Source organism: Dendroctonus ponderosae, unplaced genomic scaffold, assembly GCF_020466585.1.
Source record: "Dendroctonus ponderosae isolate FM_Combo_2020 unplaced genomic scaffold, Dpon_F_20191213v2 Dpon_F_20191213_3, whole genome shotgun sequence".
Classification (NCBI taxonomy): domain Eukaryota; kingdom Metazoa; phylum Arthropoda; class Insecta; order Coleoptera; family Curculionidae; genus Dendroctonus; species Dendroctonus ponderosae.
The window spans coordinates 11,713,811-11,735,018 of record NW_026018508.1 but is presented as its reverse complement, the minus strand read 5'-3'; the positions used below and the strand labels follow the sequence as shown (position 1 = coordinate 11,735,018).

The following is a 21,208-nucleotide window of genomic DNA, read 5'->3' as shown; positions in this document are numbered from 1 at the left end:
AATTGTTTTTTGTCCAAATGGATTTCTCGAAGCCATTCCTGTGTTTACCGCAGAAATTATTCTTTTTAGAGTAAAAATAAATACAAAAGTTAATTATCAAATGTTTGACATTTAACTATTCTTGTATTATAATGTTTGTTTAAAAAAATTGTGAATTTCTTTTGTAGTAAAAGTTTTACAATTTTATTTATAACGGCAGGAAACACATTTATTTATAAATCCAACAAAATATCAACCCATAATTATAGCTTTATGATATTCTCGAAAACTTCACAGTGAGAAAATTGAATTTTGTTCGCCGGAGCTCTACACAAATGCCAAGTTATTTATGAGTTACTGCACAAAATTGGCATATAATTTACAAAAATTATGATAACAATAAATTTAAAAGATAAGCAAATAAACATGAAAATATGAAACCTATTTACAGCAAATAAAGAACTATAAAACGGTTAGAAATTAAGCGTTTTCATCATGTAGCCTTTAAATTGCGTTTAAAATTAATTCGTTTTAACATTTTTGGCGTATCGATTTGATTAAAAATCTGCTGCGGTGTTTTTCATAATATAACAGTGTATGACACACACTTATTTATAGTTGCTGAAAATTTGTGAATTAAATAAACTTAACTGACCATCTAGCCAGAGCTTTTTATATCCGTTTCCATCTAACATAGGAAGAAGAAATAACTCCATTTTTATGAAAAAAAACAGCAGTTGTTGCTCTACTCGTTTTCAAAAAATCAAAACTTCTTCATTAAGAGCGCTAACAAATTAATATATTTCAGCCACATGTAACGCTCTCTTAAAAAAATTAAAACTGTCTAACGGGATGCACCAGCTACTTGAAACTTTTACACAGCAAACACAATGCATTCAGCTACTTCAAGTAGAAACTTCGAGCAACTACATTCAGAAAGTGATTTTTGAGAAGCGCGCAAAGATGACCATATATGAGTAACATGTCGCACTCTCTAAAAAAAAAATTCCTAATTACACCAACGGGCTACTTGAAGCTTTTACAATGCATTGAGCTACTTCAAGTAGAAACCTCACAAATACACCCACAGCTTGAGAAGTTCACAAAAATGACCGTATATTGGTCACAAGTCGCACTCTAAAAAACTATTTAAAAATTTTCTATCTTGGACCAACGGGTTACTTGAAACTTTTACACAGCAACAACAATGCATTCGTTTAGTTTAAGTGAAAACTTTGCACAAATACGTCCAGAGGCTGATTTTTGGGAAGGGCGGGTCCTGGAAACTTTTTACGGAAAAAACAATACATTCAAATACTTAAGTCGGAAATTCCGGTAAATACAGCCAAATATCAAAAACTTCTCTTCTCAACTCAAAATGGTTAATCGCGAAATTTGACTACTCATCATACGAGTACATTCTACATTAAAAATAAACCTTCCTAGATTCAGCTACTCTATTGATAAATCTTCTAACGTATCTTTAGCGTTAATATTATCCATCATCACACTTTTCTGAACTATTGGTTTGTAACTATCGATAGCAGGTGACTTTAAATAATAGCCTGTAACAGTTTCGAAGCATTCCCTTTGCTTGCTTACATCTGAACCAGCGGTTAAATTAATTTATCAGTCATGTCATAATTTGTAAGCCAACGATTCATTCAATTATTGGACAAATTGCCCTGTCCTGGTGCTAGGCTAGATACGCGATGCTGATTTATATACGTTTATTTTATGCGCGGGATTACGAAATACAACTAATTTTAGATAAGGATTAAAGCATCGGGGGAACTAACTAGAGGTCACAACGACATTCCAGCTTTAAACGGGTTGATTTATTAAACTAAACACTCGCTGTTGATGAGTAAATGTAGGCAAATATTTACTCAAGATTCGCTAGTTGCTATCGGAATTATGAACTGAAAGACAATGCTAATTGCTCGATCTGAATAGCGGGCATTTTCCGTTTTAATACGAGGCAAAGTTAGGGCAACGAACTAGGATATCATCCAGTCTTTATTATATCCCTCTAAGGAGTTCAAGGGCTGCCTTAATTTAACCCGCCTTTTCATTGTTCAATCAGCTCCTTGAATTTGATATGCAAATCGGCGATCTCAAATACGGGAAAAGGTTTTAATTAATTACCATTTTTACGCACAGACGTAATTAAAGTCGTTCTGAAAATGCTCAATTTCAGCTCTGAGCACAATTAAAGTGCTCTATCTATAGTACAATTTTAAGCCTCAAACGATAATTCCGCAAAAGCCTGTTGTATTAGAAACAGAGTGAATAAATGAATGTAACGTATTTGCTCGATTTGACTTTTGGAAAGTTACAAAAATTGTTCGAAATTTCCATTTGAAAATGCCAATAAAGGAACCAAATAGATGCGGAATGTTTAACAATTATCTTGAAGAAACACATAGTTGGATGCTGAGGAATTAGATGAAAAACATTTCACTTGAAGGCTTATTTTACACAAAGATTTCTGGATAGACCTGGAGCTCTGAAACTGGAAAAGGAGAAGAAGGAAAAAACCATTTCCACATGAAAAAATGTTATAGTTCCAAAAATTAAAGCAAGATATTATTCTGAAATGCCTGTTCAAGCTACAAAACCAGTTTAAGATTGAAGATTTTCCAATAGATTAATAGGAAAATGGGATCAATTACACTGTTTGGCAGTATTTCAATCGGCCAATAAATAATTAGAAAAACCTTTCATCCGATCATTTGAAGCAATTTATTGACTCTTTTCTACACGACAGAAATACAAAGTTTTGGAGTTTATATGTATAGTATGTATAATTCCGTCGGTCAGTACTGAATAAGTACTGCCACCAATAGAAGGTTGTGATGAAGAAACTGAGAATTTAACGGGAGTTAGAGTTAAAAATTCAAAAGAAACGAACACATGTTTCCAGCGGCATTTTAGTTCGTAAATAATTTAGGATTAAATGAACTCGCCTGTTTTACTCTTCGTTTGTACTCAGCTATCGTCAAATGTGTTCATATTTTGTCACTAGCAAAAGCTTATGGACCACGAGACTTAGAGAGAAGATGATGAGAATATAAGAAAAATTTTTGGTACACAAATTACATTTTTTTAAGTGCTACTATCAAATCTCAGGTTTTCATCAATCATTAACGAGAAATTCTCGTATTTAGTTGGAAAGCTGGAAAGTCTAAGCGCTGTCCAAAGCAATGAGAAAAAACGTGAAAATCCCAAAATTTAAAACATCACAAAAATCATGCATACCATTCTCGCAAATGTAGAAAATAATTCAGACAAATTTAAGGTTTCAAGAAGACCTAAAAGAACGTAATGTTTACCAATTATGAGGTAAGCGTTTCAAATGTTTTGCTCTCCGAAATGATTTTTTTTCTCTCAAGAACTGATGAATATTTTAACGCTTTATAAATTATAGTTTTTATACAACATGTCTTAATTGTGAATTGGTGTTTGTGTCAATTTTAAATCTGATGATGGCGCTGTTGTCTCACCGAAACGTAGTGAAATAAACGATATTCAAAATTTTTACTTCACACTTTGACTGAGACCCAAGAAAGATAAGAATATAATCACAAAAATCAATTAACAAAGATAATGTTGTCAACAAGGACTTTCTACTTTCAAAGAACATTTGATGTAAAGACCAAAATTGTAGGCTACCCTAACAACATCCCAAAGCTTGCCTGCCCTTTAAAGATTAGATTTTATCCGCAATCTGTAGAAGGCTTTAACTTACTTACCTTAATTACGTTGCAGACGGAGAATTCATTTATAATTAATTAACCGATGACCTTAGTTGGATAGAGTGAATGTAATCTCAGGAATTATCCCCCTGTTCTTCTTTAGTATTCCGTCAAATTTGGCAATTAATAGCGCAACATTTTTTCTCTGAAATCTAGCGCCTTGAATGGGTTACACCGGGCTGTATCCGACTATAATTTAATTGGTTCGCAATGCTGGAGATTTCCATGATTTCCATTGTTCCGGCCCAGTCAGTGTAAACAGGATAACGCCAGCAATTTACCACAAACCGGCTCTGATCAACAGAATCTCCACACAGTTTTGAATTAAACAAATGTTTATGATTAAAATTGTTATGCCATTTTTGTGTTTAATAAACCTGAATACGAACAATGCTCAATCTACTCAACTCCGTTGTTAAAGTGGAGGTTTGTGCAAAAGTACAGTGAAATATCCTGAAATAGCTGTGAATTTCATCGCACATAAGCAAAAAAATTCCTGCAGTCGAACCGAATTGTTCGCGATGGCTGGAAACATTTACTTATATTTTAACTGAGATAAATGCAGAAAAAGCGTGGTTTAAATTTGCGAATTTCTACCCAAAACCCTATAACAAAGCTCAATTAATGTGTTTGGATAAATTACCTAAAACCGCACGTTATGAATTCGATTATGTATTCATTTGTCTCCATTGGCATTAATTTCATTATTTATAATAAAAATTAATGTGGGTTTGTATATGCAAAGCGTGGGTTTCAATATGCATATAAAAATCTGAGGCCACTAAAAATTTAGCGCCACCAGCAAACGTGGATACAGCTTTTCTCGATATAAAAACACGATATTTTCCTCCAATGAGTAACAAGGGGCATTAAGGATTTTATTGCGGTTCTGTGACATTCGTTATCCCCCGGGAAAAATATTGTTATTACAGGTATTTACTGAACTGCGTCGTCTTTTGATAAATTTGTGGAAATTGAGGAGCGACTTTTCGCAGCGATTTATTAAATGGAGCTTCTCGAATGATTTTCTATGGCTTTGCACGGGTTTTTTCTCCATTAGTTAAGTTTTTTCAATAAGAATCTTTTATATCCTTATGAGTTTTGCACTTTGAATGCATCACGTTTTTAAACAAAGATATTCTAGTTTTTATTTAGATTATGTCAAATAACTTTAGCTAGAAAAATTTGAGGTTTGCATTAACTTTTGCTCATTTCTCCCAAAAACGTTCGAGAAAATGCAAGTAAATTGGCTATTTATTGATCTAAAAAGTGGAGTTTTGACGTAAATAGTTTCAGTAAAAAGTTATTCAAAAATTTTAGGTTTTATATAAAAGATTTTCAATTTTGGACTTGAGTTTGAGATGGTGGAAAAATACACCGAAACGTATTTTGATTGATAAATAGAGACAATAAATGACTGAAACCCAGGAATGAATTTGATTTGGAACAAATCCAATGTTATGTGAAAGCAACATTGGTAAGAAACTGGCAAGTTTTTTGGCATGTTTGCCACAAGTGGCACGCATCTTAAGAGCTGTTTTCGCTCGAAGGCTTAAAAGGGACTGATAGTCCAATTATCAACCAAAATGCGTACTCATATTTCAAAAAAAATCCACTTTATTAAAACCAGCATTGTTTTTGCTTTGTCCGCATCGTCTGGCAAAACTTATATGCCATTCGGATAATGATGAGCAGATGACTCTGTCTAATAAATGAGCGGAAAGCACCTGCCCTGGATAACATTAAGCGCTTTATCAATGTTATTTTTGCTTCCACGATGGGCGAAATAAAGAGCAAAGTCGAGCGTATAACATATAACGACAGTGACTAACGGGCGCCCTTAAACCCTTTTATTGCGATATAGCGCATTTCCAGTAAAACGTTTAGAAACGGACTAAAACGGCGAGCTAAACCGTTTAACGTTTCATTAAAGCCCTATTCAAACGACATTTCAATAAATGCAAAAAAGGCCCATCATGAGTTAAAACTTGAGCCTCTTTGCCCGTTAACCCTTCGGCTATGGACAAGGTTTGCGCGATCGAAATCAAATCCAATCCTCTCAATTAATAACTTTGAGGTAATAAATTTGCCTGACCAACCCCATTTAAATCAACCCAGCAGCGTCTTCTTGTTAAGTAAATCAATTAATCATTACTGGCCAATCTGTATTAACCATTTAACGCACGAATGAAAAGATGAACGTAAATGAGGGCGTGAAGAGATGTTTTTTATATCTGCCGGCGATTAGGTCGGGGATAATCAATTAAGGCATCAAACCCACCACATTGTCTTATGAGTGATGAGTTTTTATACAGCTCTGAATCCAATTTAATTCATATTCGCGAAGAAAAAAACAGCTAATTTACAAAATCATCGCTCCAATGTCATTAGATTTAGATTAGCGATATGGGATGTTCGATTAGCTGCCATTGACGATCACTTAAAGTTACCAAGCTTGTACTTATCCATAGAAGATTCTCTATGCGATATCAATCTCCCTAATATCGACCGCCACCGGGCTTGAAATAAACCAAAAAAATCACAACAAATGGGGGCCTTGACTAAGTCATGAGTCTAAAGACCATTTATTGCCAGCAATGGAAACTCTGAAGTGAATAGAAAGTGTTAGTATTGAATTCTTCTTGATTTATTATCGTCTTTAAAAAGGTTTTTTGGACTTCGGTCTCAATCTTATCAGACTGTTTATTGTTGTAAAAAATGCCCTGTAGTTGTGTCGAATAATGAAACAGACTTCCAGATGTGCTAATCTCAGGTTCCTGTTAACTTTCGTCAGCTGGGTTTGGCCTGGAATAACAGTGAGAGGTGCCTGATATTAGTGACCGATCAGTCAGCCCAGTCTAAGCTTTTGAGCGAAAAATCTCTGAACATGCAAGCTCTTCGTGCTTGAAATTACCAGTTTAAACACTAAGCAAACAGTGTGTTAATTATAATTTTAAGAAGAATGCAAGCGCAAATAAAGCGAGCTAATGCATAAGATCGTTGCATAAAATAGTGTTCAATAGATTTGTTAGTGTTTGCGTTCAAATAGCGACTGTATTTTCAGCTTGAAACTAAGAACTTCACACGCAAACGAAATTTACTGGCAGGTCCAATAAATCCGCTCTGATAGAAAAGTGCGTGAAAAATGGTCAAATTCAGAATTGTTTGTTTGAGTTTGCAGACATGTTAGGAAATTCGCAGTCGTAAATATTCGTCTTTGCCAACTGGAGCCGTTATAACACTTTGAAGTTAAGGGTGAAAACTGGAATTTTACTGAGTCTAGTTTTAGAAGCAAGATGCTACCTATTTGCGATTTTTCCAAGCAAAAAGTTCCTCAATAAGAGCTGGAGTCTATAATAAGAAATATATTGTCGGTGAAAGATCGTGGCCAATCGGACCCGATGTTTTTTTCAATTAATTTATTGCTTTCTATCGGTGAATATGTAGGTAACATGTTTTGTTATGTTTGAATCAGTTGTTTGAGGGATTTGAGTGTCTTAGAAAAAGTGGACATTTCGATTTTTTATAGTGCTGCAACGCTGCACTTGTTGAACTCTGGACAAATTCCCCAAACTACCTAATAGTGTAGAAACGGAAATAAATGGCATGATAAATAAGGACTTGGGCTTATCTTTAATTAGCAATTAATCTTGCAACAAAAGTCCAATACTCCCGAAACGGCGTCACTGAAGTGTTTGCTTTGGCATAATAATTTATGACGATAATCCCCGGGTCATTATTTAGGTGGAAAGCGATTAGTACTGTTCAAAACATCTTTGCCAAACAGTGTCTTTATTCCCGTTGATCTTTAGAAGCAATTAAGTGTTTTACTTTTTTTGCACTGTCGGCTTTGCATTGCAAAAAATATTTGTTAGTTCTTAAGAAAGTTTGAGACTGTGGAAGCACCCTCGACCTAGTTTCTGCTACAGTTCGTTAGTTTGCTCAACTCTATTCAGCTCTCTATTGTTGAGTGGATTTTTGCTCCGATTAACCAGTCAGTCAGACTGGAAAAACTTTTCTAATTCCAACATAAAACACTGGCCTTTGAAAGATTGGATAATAATAAAGTTCATCCGCACAGAAAATGATATTAATGCATACCGCGGAATAATTTATCAATGTCCGCAACTAACCCAGAGGGTTTTAATTATTTTTTGCATAAAGCTTTTCAATTATGCCACGTTTTCAACCAGACAAAAGCTGGACTTTAATAACGACACTAATAATAGTGCTAATTCGTTGCTAAAATAGCCCTGTTATTTTACGTTTGAAGCGAATCGCTATTAATAGTTGGATAACGTGGATTTTTTGGTTTTGTTTCAGACTAATTACAGTCGACATTTGGAGGAAATTGCCAAAGAAGCTGAACGTCAAACATTGGCCACCGTCCAAAGTCTCTTAATGGAAGAAAAGTTCAATAAAGCCGCACTTCTGCTGGAACATTGGGAGGAATATCTCGCAATTTCAGGTAAGTTTCAATGAGTCGACAAGTCACTTTTTTGCACAAAACTTTGGGATTGCAAGCAAAATACGCACATGAATCTGTTTATTCTTCTGGGCAAACAATTGCGGTCCTCATAATAGAAACTCGATATTGGCTATGGTGGTTTTGCCATTAACTGCCAACAAAGTGCGAAATATTCTATTTAGCGCGAAATAATTTAAAGACCCATTAATATCGTGGCAGGTTTCATTTGGGGCTGGGGAAATTAATAATTCGCCGTAATGGTGGTGTGTTAATTATTACATGGTCACTAAATACCATTAGCTTGTCAACAATAGTTACATGTGCTCAATTACAAATCCATTACAATGTCTAGGACTTATTCTAGATTCGACAGGCCAAACCATGGAAGAAGAGGTGCAATTGTTTATAAGAAGGGTTTCCAAGCTGGAGGGATTACTCAAGGAACTGTACATGAAATGCAATAGTACAGACGACGGAAACGTAATTCTGCATTTGCTCGATAAATGCTCCAAGATTTTGGACCGAGTGAATGGAGATAAATCTTTGAGCGCCGGAGGACGCTTCGAATGGGTCAATTCGATCCTAGTTAAAGTAGGTAACCGGCTCTATTTCAAATCAAGTGAGGAAATTCGTCATTTGGATTTCAGTGCTTGCAAGAAGGATCTTGGCTGCTTGTCGACAATGTAAATCTATGCAGCGCGGCCGTTCTGGACCGCTTGAATGCACTTTTGGAACCCAACGGCGTTCTCACTATATCGGAAAGGGGCGTCGATGATGATGGTAAAATGTTCGAAGTCAAACCGCATAAAGATTTTCGAATATTCTTGACCATGGATCCCAAAAACGGTGAAATATCAAGGTAAGAAACAACCATTTAAGATCATGAGTGGAAGAGTCGCTTCGAAAAATCGTTTGTCGAATCAATGTTTCCAGTAGATTCCTACTTTTGGGAATTGAAACACTGAAGAAGTAAATCTGTTTTTTGTGATGAGTTTTAATTGCCCTGAACCACTTTAAGTCTTATGAGCGCCTTTTTTCGAGCGACTGGTTTGCATTTTTCCACTAACAACATTATATTTAGTGTGCGGTATTCAGAGGAAAATTGTTCGCAATTCCCGGGCTGGCTTCAGTCAATTAAAACGCAAATTTTTCATCGATTGCTCGATATAAATCCACACTTTTTAATCGACTATGGGACAGCATGTTTAATGTGCTTCTGCTAGAAAAACTCAACGTGCGCTAAATAAAATCTTATATAAATACTTTGAAGGACGATTTCATCTCATTTCGTTTTCTTTTTTGCAGAGCCATGCGAAATAGAGGTGTGGAAATTTACATGCTCAACTCCTCCGACGCTTCGTCGTCCAACCAATACGACATCAAAAGTCTGATCGATCTGGAAGGTCTCTCCAACCCCAACCATATAGCGGTTCTCCTGAAAGTCCACGAATTTATATCAGGATTGATCCTAAGCGATCAACCAAATACCACGGAAATACTGAGTTGTGCCTCGTTAATTTCGCAGCAACTGCATCATGGCATTGATGTGTTTGAGGCGTTTTGCACTACTTGCATTGAAGTTTACTATAAAACCAGAAATCCGTCCGAGTTCAACTGCAACAACGTGTTGGAAGTGATCGCTGAAGGGATTAAACGGTGTTTCCAGGAAAGTGAACTGACGGACTTTTACAATCGAAACGTTACTCTTAACACCACGAACTTTGCAAAATGGTCGATGCTAGAGAAAGTGAAACAACAATCCGCGATTTATCAATCGGCTTTGAAGAGGTTTAATCAGGAGAAGCCACTGGAGGTTTTGAAGCAAAGTTATCGAAAACTAGGCAATGGACAAGATGTATCCATCTGGCCTGATATAGATCAGGTGAAGATCCAAAATGATTTTTTTGCCAGCAGCCACTTCTACACTTTGGCCAATTTGCTGGTGATCGATTACACTTTAAGCTCGGACGATGACGTCGAATACCGCACTCTTTATCTGCGGACCATCACAAATCAACCAGAATGGCAGGGGGCTTTGGAGCTTTTTAGTAAAATCACCAAGTACTTCCAGTGGACAAATTCACGCCTCCCGTATGACGATAGATGGGTGAACGACAGAGGAATTAACAGCAGCTCCAGCAACGCGATAAATTACGCCCTACAGATCGAGCTTCACAAGCTAAAAGACGCTTTTCAAATCAAATACGGCATCCAAAACTCATTGTACAATTATCTACACGCCTTGAAAAAACGACAAGTAACTGATGCATTTACCAGTCCCATTTGCTCCTACTATTTAGAATTGCGCTCCGAACACTTCATGTTTATGAGACAGTTGTGTACACACTTTACGAAGGATGGCAGCTTGAACCAGACAGTGGTTAAAGTTTTGGAACTTTTAAGTTGGCGACAAGCTTTGCAAGGTTTCCTCACTAGTGTGCGGGTACCCAATCAGGCGCAGAAATCTCCAAGAGCTTTTCAAAACAAACTGGAAGCTTTGGCTTTATACTATAAATGGTTTTATAAGTATTCAGTGGCAAAGGTGGCCGAGCTACTCAACACAAAGGTATTGAGTTTGTTTTTTATTCTTTAGTCTAATATTTTCAATTAATCTGGCCGGAAAGAATGTTTTCAAGAAAAAATCCCTTTCGTAGCATTTTTCCTTTCAGGTTTTTTATGGAAATTATTCCTCCAGCTTCTTTCAATCGCATCGTTTCTTAATGTGTTGTTTTTGTTTTATTGCTCGAAAAAGTCGCGCACTTCTACGGATCGAAAGGCAGCGCAGTCGAAAAAGGTCCCTTGAGGAAGACATTTTGCATTTAATTCTCATGGAGAAAGAAATGAGACGCAAGTGACCTATTTTTTCGAAGAAACGAAGCGATTTCTGTTCATTTTTAAATGCTCGGATCGTCAGTGATTCTATTCGACTTTTTCGCAATTTTTCTTCTGTTATTGATGTATTGTCGCTTGATTTGCAAAGTCAGCAAATAAACCGAATAACCAGCGATTGTTTCAGACTAAACAACAGGCTTATAATGAGGATATTAGCAAAATATATAAGATAGAATACAGTACTAACTGGGCACAAGATACATAAGTCGAAAATCAGTTAAACAAATCGATTGTTCTATTTGCTTCATTTGTCTCCAAAAGGACAATTTACAACTCTTTGTACTGTTGCGAAAAAGGGCACTTGATTTTCTTTTCCTTTGATCTTGTTTAGCGTTCAGTCGCGTTTTCTTTAGAAGCTGGAGGTTTTTTGTTCTATATAAGGCGCCCTAAGAAAATTTGTGTTTGCGAATCTATTTCAAACTACTGATAAATCTTGACATTCCCCATAATATTAATAATTTCCAAGCATTTTTCGCTTTTTAAATATCGCTTGTGTGATTTTTTATCGTAATGGTTTCTGTTCTCTTTAAGGTTCCCGACTCATTGAATAGTATTTTAATCAGCATCAACGAACACTTGGAAGAACACTTCTCGAAAAGCTACAAAATAGCTGCCAACTACAAAAAGTACAATATCGTTCCAGAATTTTACACGATGGATTGGCAATTGGGTGCCTTGGAGCTTTTGCAATCCTATGACTTATTTAATCCATCCACCAATGTAAGCAGAACGCTGGCCTTATTCAAGCGCTCTCAAGAATTCCGAAGTACATTAATTGGACTGAAAAGCAACATTTATTCCAACGCTGACTTGAACAGTGAACTGTCTCAGCTGAAAACTTTCAAAGATAACACTTCGACCGAGCAATGTTTGCAGATACAAGAACGAGAAATACTGCCTTTAGTAGACGCTCTAACCGAAATGCTTTTGCTGCAAATAATCAATGCAATCTATGCAAAAAAAGAACTAAATCTGGCTACTTTGGACAAGAATATCTTAGTGAATGTGGATTTCAACGGCGCTTTATTGAAGTATAAAGCAACGGGAAATGAAAGATTCCTTCACGAAATTAAAAAGGAATTCTACTCAGCCGCTGCTAACTGTCCATCAGCTCGTCCAAGTAAATTTATTGATGGAGCGTATAATGCAGAAATCGGTTTGTCGATTGCTGGAGTTGAGCCAGTTTTTTCGAAGACGATCATCCAACTACTAGTTGATTTGGAGAATAAATGTGCCACGTTGAGCAACTTCAAAGCTGTTGAAGAACAACGCGAATTTTTAAGATTGCTCGTATGGGACAATATGCATGCTTTATCCAGTGAGCCGTTTGACTTTATGTAAGTATATGGCATTTAGTGAATAGTTCTGAACCAAACGTTTCTCTTGCATCTGCTACAATAATGTTTTTATATTTCAGAAACAATCAACATACTCTGTTAAAAAACAATTTGAAGAACGTGCTTGACCGCCTGAAAAACTGCTTAAAACTGTCCAATATATCATTGGACGATTTTTCATATAATGACTTTAAGGACCTTGTTTTGAGGAAAACTATCGAACAAGTTCAATCGAGTTATCATAAGTTTAAGACGGCATTGGCTTCAACACAACGAGAAGATTCTTCCTTCTCCTACATAGCTGATATTCACTTGAATTTAGGCTTTGCTGAGCTTTATTTAAATTCTCTATTGCCGCGAGTTGATCCATTGGCTAAGAAAGCAATGAAGAAGAACCATATAGTTTCGGTCATTAGCATGTTTGAACAAATGAAATTGAGTTTTGAGTCGCAAAATGCAGTGTTTAGCAATGAAGATTACAAGCATCCCTACGTTCAACCCATTAAGGAAATGATTGAGAATTTGCAATCCAGATTGCAAAAGTGTGGAGAAAGCAGCAATATCGGAGTGAAATCTTGCTCTTATAACCAAGTTGTGCAGGTGAGATTTTTAATTACTTCTCTTTGTCTAGTAATTGCTGATAATGCGAAATTCCAGCAAGTTACTCACGCAAGAAGCAGCATTTTTAAACTGACTGTCCTGGATGACATCAACGATTGCACGAAAATGGTTGAAAAATTGCCAAATCAGCCATACAGTGAAGAAGTGATGAACAAAATCCAGTACTATATCGATATTTTCGAATCCAGTGTGCCCAGTTTTGATACAATCATCCAAGACTGGAATCAACTTCGAGGCTTTTACCCGGACATAATTGAACCTCTGCTCGGGAATATTTTCCAATTTTTGTACGGTTTTAAGCTGAAGTTATTCTGGATTAAGCGCGAAGTCCTCAAGTTCCAATACAACATTCAATTTAAAGTAAACCTAGAGAACGAGCTGCTTAAACTAGCGGAATTGCCATCGTTAAACGAAAATGTTGCCACTCTCAACGTCCTTGTTGAGTCTCACACAATACAGAGAGAGGGCCCTTTTATGAATTACATTTTATGCGCTGAACAACCAGCTTATGTTAAGGAGAAGGAATATGTGAGGCAAGTAATTGCTGTCTAAAAAATCTTCCATTTTAAAAACTGATAGGATTTTACAGGCTGCTGAAATGCGAAATTCAAGAGTCGTTTAACCAGTGCATAATTAGCGCGAAGACTTTCCGCAAAATTGACCAAAACTTACTAGGAAAATTCAATGAATTAGTGGAGACCTTTATAAGCCTTTGGAATGCTCAGCAGGAAAACAAGGAAAGGGAAAAAGCCGAAGCTGGAAGTCTCTATAAAATGCGGTAAGTTCTATATATCTTAAAGCATTCTCTACTGAGTTTATGTGAAGTAGTAAATGTGTTTTCAAGCAAAATTCGTTGCTTTGAAATCCTTGGAGTGGCTCGAAAGAATATTTGCACAAAAATACGATAATCTTTAAAATTTCAGATCAAAATGTGACGATAAAACTGAAGAGGAACTAATCGAGGAAGAGCTGAAAGAACTATTGCCGAACCATCACGTCCTAGATTTTTCCGATCTCCAACCGCAAATACTATCCGACTCTCCTGTTGAAGTTGAAGTTGAAACTGACTATAAGAGTTGCGGCCTGATGACCGACGAGGACTTAATGTTCGTCGTTGACCTTCATTCGAAACTTTTCAAGAACTTTATTAGAGCTGAATGGCTGATTCCGGAACCCAACAAGCATATTCTGCCGGATTACGTGAGCCCTTTAAGGGAAAAGTACAAACTGGCGAGACGGTTAATGGAAAACCACCCTAACTACTTTCAGTATACTTTGGACAAACAACTCTGTGCAAGTTTGGCTGTTTTATTAGAAGTTTCCGGGAAATATGATGCCAACGAAAAGCGTAAGTGTAATAGCTGGCAGGATTTATGGGCAAAGTCCTATTATTAAGTAGTTAGCAGATAAACCATGGTTTGAGAAGTTTACTTCGGAAGTTGTTTAAAGGAACTGATTCAATTTTTATTTAGGAAATAATTTGTTAAAGAGTAATAACTGGTAAAAAGTCTGCATAGGCTATGAACTTGAAATGGTTGAAAGTGGAACTTTTTGATTTTTCCAGATGTAGAACCGTTGTCGCCAAAGATACATAATAAGAAAATCAAGGATTTTTACAAAGACTCGGACGTTGATGAGGTAAAACCGTGTCTTAAGGCGTTGAATGTACTGAAAAGTAAAGTAAACGAACTTCTAGAAGAATGGCCAGAACAACCCACCTTGAAGACAGTGAGTTTCTTAAACTAATAGCCAATAATAGTCAATAAACTTCTATCAAAAAGAAATTGCCTCCAATTCACTGCATTAACTTTTTTTAGATTCTGCTGATAATCGACAGAATTTTAAATTTCGACATCAAGAGTCCCATATCTAGATTCCTCACGGGCTTCGATATTCTTCTATCTAAATGCCATGAATGGGAAGAAGTGGCTCACAGCGGCGTTAGTCTGAGAAATTCGACTCCAGAACTCACTGCTCAGATTATCACATGGAGAAAATTGGAACTGAGTAGATGGAAGGACTTACTAAGCACCACGTTCACAGGGTGAGAATAGGAGTATACTGTCATATTTACGAGAAGTTTTTGGCGAAAATTCGCGCACTGAATTTTTGCCTCCACCTGAACCCATAATTTAAACTAATAAACTTCCGTTCCAGACTGAACAAACCATTAAGTAAATGGTGGTTGTACATGTACAATCTACTAAAACAATACTTGCACAGCGACGAAGTCAACAAATCTCAGCTAATAGATACGCTGCAAAGCTTCATCACGAAATCGCCTATTGCGGAGTTCCACGGCCGTTTGGAAATGCTTTTGGAATTTCATTGTCATGCGATTGGCTTGCCCAGAAGCGCGAAGTCCGCTTTGTTTATAAGCATCATTTGGAACGTTTACAACTATTTTAATCAGTTTTCAACAGTGATCACGAATAAAATAAAAGATCTGCGATCGCCGATCGAGCGAAAGTTGAAAGACTACCTGAAAATCGTGCGATGGAAAGACATCAACTACTGGTCTATTAGAAACACCGTGGATAAGACGCATAAAATGTTGCACAAGTTTGTTAGGGAGTATAAGGTAAAAGAGGCGATTTGAATGATTTTTTCCCATTAATATGACGTGAATTTTTAGGGTGTTCTATCGCAACCAGTGACACCATTTTTAACCAATCCGGTCTCAGAAAATCTAATCGATAATGTGGGCATTTGGGACCGGCCGCAACGCCAAAATCCTAAACCCTACCACTACACTCTTGATGCGGAGTCCTACATGGCAAAAGCGTCGATCAAGGACTTCGCCTATTTAGCAAAAGCTCGCAAAATTGCCAAGGAAACTATTTTAAGCACCGAGTATCCAGAATTACTGAAGTGTTTAGATGGTTTTGTGACCGATGTGATCGAAACCAGTTCACATCTGAAGAACTTGGAAGTGAGTATATTGAAAAATAGCCATAGACTTCGACTACTTTAAAAACACTTATTGTAGATTGACACATCTTTAACGAAAGCGAAGCAAAAGTCGCAAGCCAAAACGATTCTCAATCAAAAACATCGAGCTTTAGCAGATCTTTTCCAATCGTTGACCAAGATGGGGGTTTCGTTCAAAACAGGACTGATCGACATGAAGCTGAAGAATCCAGCCGATAATTTCACGATAAAACCGATTGATTTATCCGCGAGTTTAACATTTTTAGGCTTGAATTCCATGGATGGAAAGATATTAACTATCTGGGATTCCTGTGAGTTGTACTATTACAGATCCGTGATGCGCTGCGAAATATTGCATAGCGCCCTTTTGACTCCAGCCCCAGATTTGGGTATGCAAAATATTGAGCGATGCCGAGGATTTGCCGCACATTTACTGGTAAGTTTGCTTAACGAAACAACTTCAAACAATATCCAATGTTCTCTCATCATCTATGTCTAGACGATTTGCCAGCAACAGAAAGTCAACCTTATCGAAGCCACGCAGAGTCACTACGTGCTACGTGGATACGCGAAGCAAATGCGAGAGTTTTGCGAATATTCATCGCTGATCTCGTTCAAAACGCTAGAAGATATCCAGGAAGTTTTAGGCTCACTTGCGGTAGTTACCAGTCAGTTGCAGCTCATGGTGAATTCCTGCCCAGAAGAACAGACTCAGGAAAGTCAATATATTGCCATACCCCAATTGAAACCAGATTCAGATAAACTGAAGCGAAAAGACGACGAAAACTGGAAGAAAGTCCACAAATCCCTGAACGGCATTACTTCCTTGTCGGCGAAAATGTTACAAGTTATGCATAAAAATGCATACTACCAACCGCATATAAGCAGGGACGTGGTAAAGCCGGAACTGGTGCCATTTGCAAACAAAGGCCAACTTTACACGGACTTGCAAAAGCTTAACGAATACTTAAACAACTTGAAGCTCATATTCGATCCAATAAAGGTTGTTGATTCAATAAAATGGGTATCAAAATCGATTACGCTAATTCTTGAAGAGGGCTTTAAAGAGCAAGAGTTAGACCCAGCCCCAGAACACGTTGTGGATGTTCTTCTTCAAAATTTCACCACAACCATTCTAATTAAAATCCAGAATGTGTACAAAAAATACAAAGAACCCCGTTTGCAAGATGACACAGAGGAAGAATTGCAACTGAAACCGAACCATCTTAAAGTTCTGCTAACCGGCAATTTGGCCGAAGACTTTCAAACCTTTGATCTTGGCAATGTCCTGAAAGCAGCAGAGGCAGTTTTAACAGTTCTCCTGGGAAAATCTGCCCAAGTCTCTGAAAAAATCATAAACCAAACCGCTAAAAGCCTCGCCTTATTCGATCAAGTTCTTCGGTTGTCCGAGTATTTTATTACCCAGCAAGTAGCCGCTTACAGAATCACTTGCAAGCTGACTTCGATATTAATGAACATCTTCATCGATCTAGCTTCAAAGGTACCACAAAAGTTATAACAATTTAATGGCCAAATGTTTAATTAAAGCTTATTTCTAGGGATTTTGCGTTCCTCCAGAGCTGTCAGACGAAATGGATAAGGAAGGCGTGAGCAAACCATCTAATGGTATGGGATTAGGCGACGGCCAAGGAGAAAAAGATGTTTCAGACAGAATCGAATCTGAAGATCAACTGGATGATGCCCAGCCTGCCAATCAAGAGAAGCAAACTGATGAAGATCCCGACTGCAAAGAAGAGGACAATGCTATAGAAATGAGCGAGGACTTTGATAGTAAATTGCAGGTAGGGGTTTTTAGATGGCAATTTATTTATTTGTACAAGCAATTCACAATTTTTTTATTTTAAAGGATAAAAAACCAACTGGAGAAGACGATGAAGATCAAGACAACCAAGGTTCTGATGCTGAGGAGCAAATGGGCGAAACTGAAAAGGGCGCAGACCAGTTGGACCAGGAAATTTGGGGAGAGGACAAAGAGAATGATAACGAAGAAAATGACGGTAACATTGGATTTTTATTTGATTGTTCTTTAGTATATTATAAGATGGTGCGCAAAATTGACGAAAATCTTTCATCTAGATTTAGAAGAAAAAGAGGAAGATGGTAAAGGAGGTGAGAAGGACGGAGAAGATCAACTGGAAGCGAAAGGCGATAAAGAGTCGAAAGAAAAGCCGGAACGCAAAGAACCTTCGAAAGATCAAACGGAAGAATCTGAAAAAAATAACAAGGAAATCAATGAGATGAACGAGCCGGAATTCGATGACGAACAGACTGATCCCTATCACGGCAATCAACAGGAACTACCTGAGCCCGAGCCCATGGACTTGCCTGACGACTTACAGCTTGATGAAGGTAAATAAAAAAGTGAAAAATTAAGCAAAGTAACGAAAATGTTGGCATTGATTAATAGGTGAAGGAAACGATGGGGAACAGCCAGAGGAAAATCCGTTCGACATCGATGAAATGAAAGACCAACAAGTTCCTGAAGATAAACCTGAAGACCAAGACGGACAAGCCGAAGAAGATCGAACTAACGACGAGGAAAAAGGGTTTAGCAGTGACGATGAAGATGTCACTAGAAACGAGGGAGACGACAACATTGAAGACGAAGAAAGTGAGTCGCCCAACGCTGACGAGAAACCACCCGAACCAGAAAAAATTGAAGAAGCATCTACTCAAGATGGCGATGAACCGATGGAACAAGCCAATGAGGAAGAGAGTGCTTTAGACGAAACTCCATCCAACCAAGAAAATATCGAAGCGATGCAAGCTGAAGATAAAGGCGCTACTGACAAGGTAATTTACGAAAAATGCCTGAAAATCGCAGCAATTATTTAAACTCTGTCACTAGACGCAAGCAACGCAGGCAGAAAACATGAAGTCTGAACAGCCAATCGATGATATTTGCCAGGAAGACAAGCCAGACAAGGAAGGAATGGGACAGTCCCAGATGGAAGAAAGCGAAACCGGGCATTCTGTCCAAAGCAGCGCCCAGCAAGAAGCAAAAACTTCCAATTCGGAGCAGGAGATGGAGAAGAAGCGCAAGGAACGTCCCGGACAGTCCGATCTGAAGCGCAGTTTAGGTTAGCTATCCAGAAACTACAACGATGGCATTTTCTAACTCAGTAAAATTTCAGGTGATGTAAATGAGCCGGTTGAGAAGAGACTAAAGACTATGGAAGCCAAAGAAAATGACAATTCTCCGCAAGAGGAAGCAGATGAGCAACAAGCTGACATGTATCAGCATATTCAAGAGGCGACAAAAGATAAGACTAAACAGGTAAGACTGTTGAAGTTTGTCTTCAAGAACATATGGGAATTTATTGAACCTCTTATGTATTAGGTATTAGACGCCGCTACTAAAGATCAAGTGGATGAGCAGAAAAAGGAAGCTGTTCATGAAGAGAATGGGGCTGATGATGAGGAAATGGAAGTGGATGGTTCCAATGAAGTTCCCGAAGACTATGAGGAGGAAGTAAAGGAGGCTGTTGCAGACACTCTGAAAGAGAACAAGACCAAGAGCGAAGGGAATACAAAACAAAAACGGCAGCACCCTGAAGGTACGCGAATGTTTAGTAGGAGATGAACTTGGGGTAAAATTTCGAATTTCTAGGAGAGGCTGTCGAAGAAATTGCTGATGTGGAAATCGAGGGCGAAATAGTGAAAACGTTGACTGTGTCCCGTGGTTTGGAATCCTCTTATCACACTCAATATCACCTGCTGCAGGAAAAGACTTTTGAGAAGTTATCCCAGGAAGAGATTAACGAAGTTCGAGCGCAGGTTGAGCAAGAGCTTTCCACGTGGAAATCAGCACCTACCAACATGGAAGCCGAACAGACATGGCAGAAGATTTCTTCCGTTACATCTAGTCTAGCCCAAGATTTATCTGAGCAGTTGCGTTTAGTGTTGGAACCCACTCAAGCCAGTCATTTGAGAGGCGACTTCAGAACGGGAAGGCGAATAAACATGCGAAAAGTGATTCCGTATATTGCGTCGCAATTCCGCAAGGATAAGATTTGGCTTCGCCGCACCAAACCCTCCAAGCGGGAATACCAGATTGTTTTAGCTATTGATGACTCAGCGAGTATGGCCGATAATCATTCCAAAGAACTGGCTTTTGAAAGTGTTGCCTTGATATCCAAAGCTTTATCTCTACTGGAAAGCGGCCAATTGGCTGTAGTTAGTTTTGGGGAAACTACGGAAATTCACCACAAGTTAACGGAACCTTTCACGGACAAATGCGGGGTTCAATTGCTACAAAACTTTCAATTCGATCAGCAGAAAACGTATATCGGAAAGCTTGTAAATTTTGTTACCGAAATGTTTGAGCAAAACTGCACTCAATCATCGATCCCCAATGCAAAGTTGCTGCTAATAGTCAGCGATGGCCAAGGGGTGTTTTCAGAGGGCCAAAGCTTCGTCACTAAAGCTGTCAGAAGGGCCAAATTGGCCAATATTTTCACAGTTTTTGTCATAATCGATAATCCAAAGAGCCGAAGCTCTGTGCTGGATATAAAAAGTACGATTTTCAAGGATGGAAAGTTCGTGGGTTTCCAAAATTACATGGACCGATTTCCTTTTCCTTTCTATCTTATTTTAAGGGACATTAATTCTTTACCGGGCGTGTTGAGTGATGCATTGATGCAATGGTTTGAAATGGTCACCTCCCAACAGTAGATTGACTAGGATTAAATTTTATGGTTCTTAGATAAATGTAATTTTACAAATTTGATTGTTGCCTTTATTCCGGTTTACTAATTATTTCAACTCCAGCAACCGATTCCAGGACGTCTTTAACCATTGCAGCCTTTTAAATGTTATAGATTGAACTAATCTAACAAGACATTTATCAATTGACATAAACATGTCAAACACCGTTGCGTTAGTCAATTGTTTGATAGTAGATTGAAAAGTCCATGTGCACATCGCTCGGTAACTATTTTTAAAAATCTCAGTTTTTTGCGATTTTCTAGTGAAATGTTGGTGATTTCTGGAAAAATACGGCTTTTCTTCGCCGTTTTGTGGTATTTTGCGGTACGGTAGTGTAAAGTTAACAAAAATACGCAACTATTTAAACTCGGAACTTTCTGACGTTTACCTGCCAGAATAAGGGGCCATGCGCCGAATTGGTTCTTCGGATTTTTAAGGACTTTGCTCTTTTGGCAATGGACAATGTAGATGCAGACATTTATCGCTCAAGATAA

General features: G+C 37.8%; 1 protein-coding gene across 1 annotated transcript in view; it reads left to right on the top strand.

The window, feature by feature from the left end:
• LOC109546709 (midasin) overlaps positions 1 to 20,734 on the top strand; it is a 73,111-nt gene extending 52,377 nt beyond the window's left edge. Inside the window, exons 19-41 of the mRNA XM_019917783.2 lie at positions 8,061 to 8,205; positions 8,570 to 8,796; positions 8,853 to 9,064; positions 9,511 to 10,771; positions 11,629 to 12,434; positions 12,515 to 13,034; positions 13,092 to 13,588; positions 13,645 to 13,833; positions 13,979 to 14,403; positions 14,620 to 14,783; positions 14,873 to 15,099; positions 15,213 to 15,636; positions 15,691 to 15,987; positions 16,045 to 16,422; positions 16,486 to 17,487; positions 17,546 to 17,788; positions 17,854 to 18,004; positions 18,084 to 18,356; positions 18,415 to 18,800; positions 18,856 to 19,087; positions 19,142 to 19,284; positions 19,348 to 19,564; positions 19,618 to 20,734. Coding sequence (XP_019773342.2) covers positions 8,061 to 8,205; positions 8,570 to 8,796; positions 8,853 to 9,064; positions 9,511 to 10,771; positions 11,629 to 12,434; positions 12,515 to 13,034; positions 13,092 to 13,588; positions 13,645 to 13,833; positions 13,979 to 14,403; positions 14,620 to 14,783; positions 14,873 to 15,099; positions 15,213 to 15,636; positions 15,691 to 15,987; positions 16,045 to 16,422; positions 16,486 to 17,487; positions 17,546 to 17,788; positions 17,854 to 18,004; positions 18,084 to 18,356; positions 18,415 to 18,800; positions 18,856 to 19,087; positions 19,142 to 19,284; positions 19,348 to 19,564; positions 19,618 to 20,681 — 9,483 coding nt within the window. The 3' untranslated portion in view covers positions 20,682 to 20,734. The remainder of the gene's footprint in view (positions 1 to 8,060; positions 8,206 to 8,569; positions 8,797 to 8,852; positions 9,065 to 9,510; positions 10,772 to 11,628; positions 12,435 to 12,514; positions 13,035 to 13,091; positions 13,589 to 13,644; positions 13,834 to 13,978; positions 14,404 to 14,619; positions 14,784 to 14,872; positions 15,100 to 15,212; positions 15,637 to 15,690; positions 15,988 to 16,044; positions 16,423 to 16,485; positions 17,488 to 17,545; positions 17,789 to 17,853; positions 18,005 to 18,083; positions 18,357 to 18,414; positions 18,801 to 18,855; positions 19,088 to 19,141; positions 19,285 to 19,347; positions 19,565 to 19,617) is intronic.
• Positions 20,735 to 21,208: the final 474 nt, after the last annotated feature.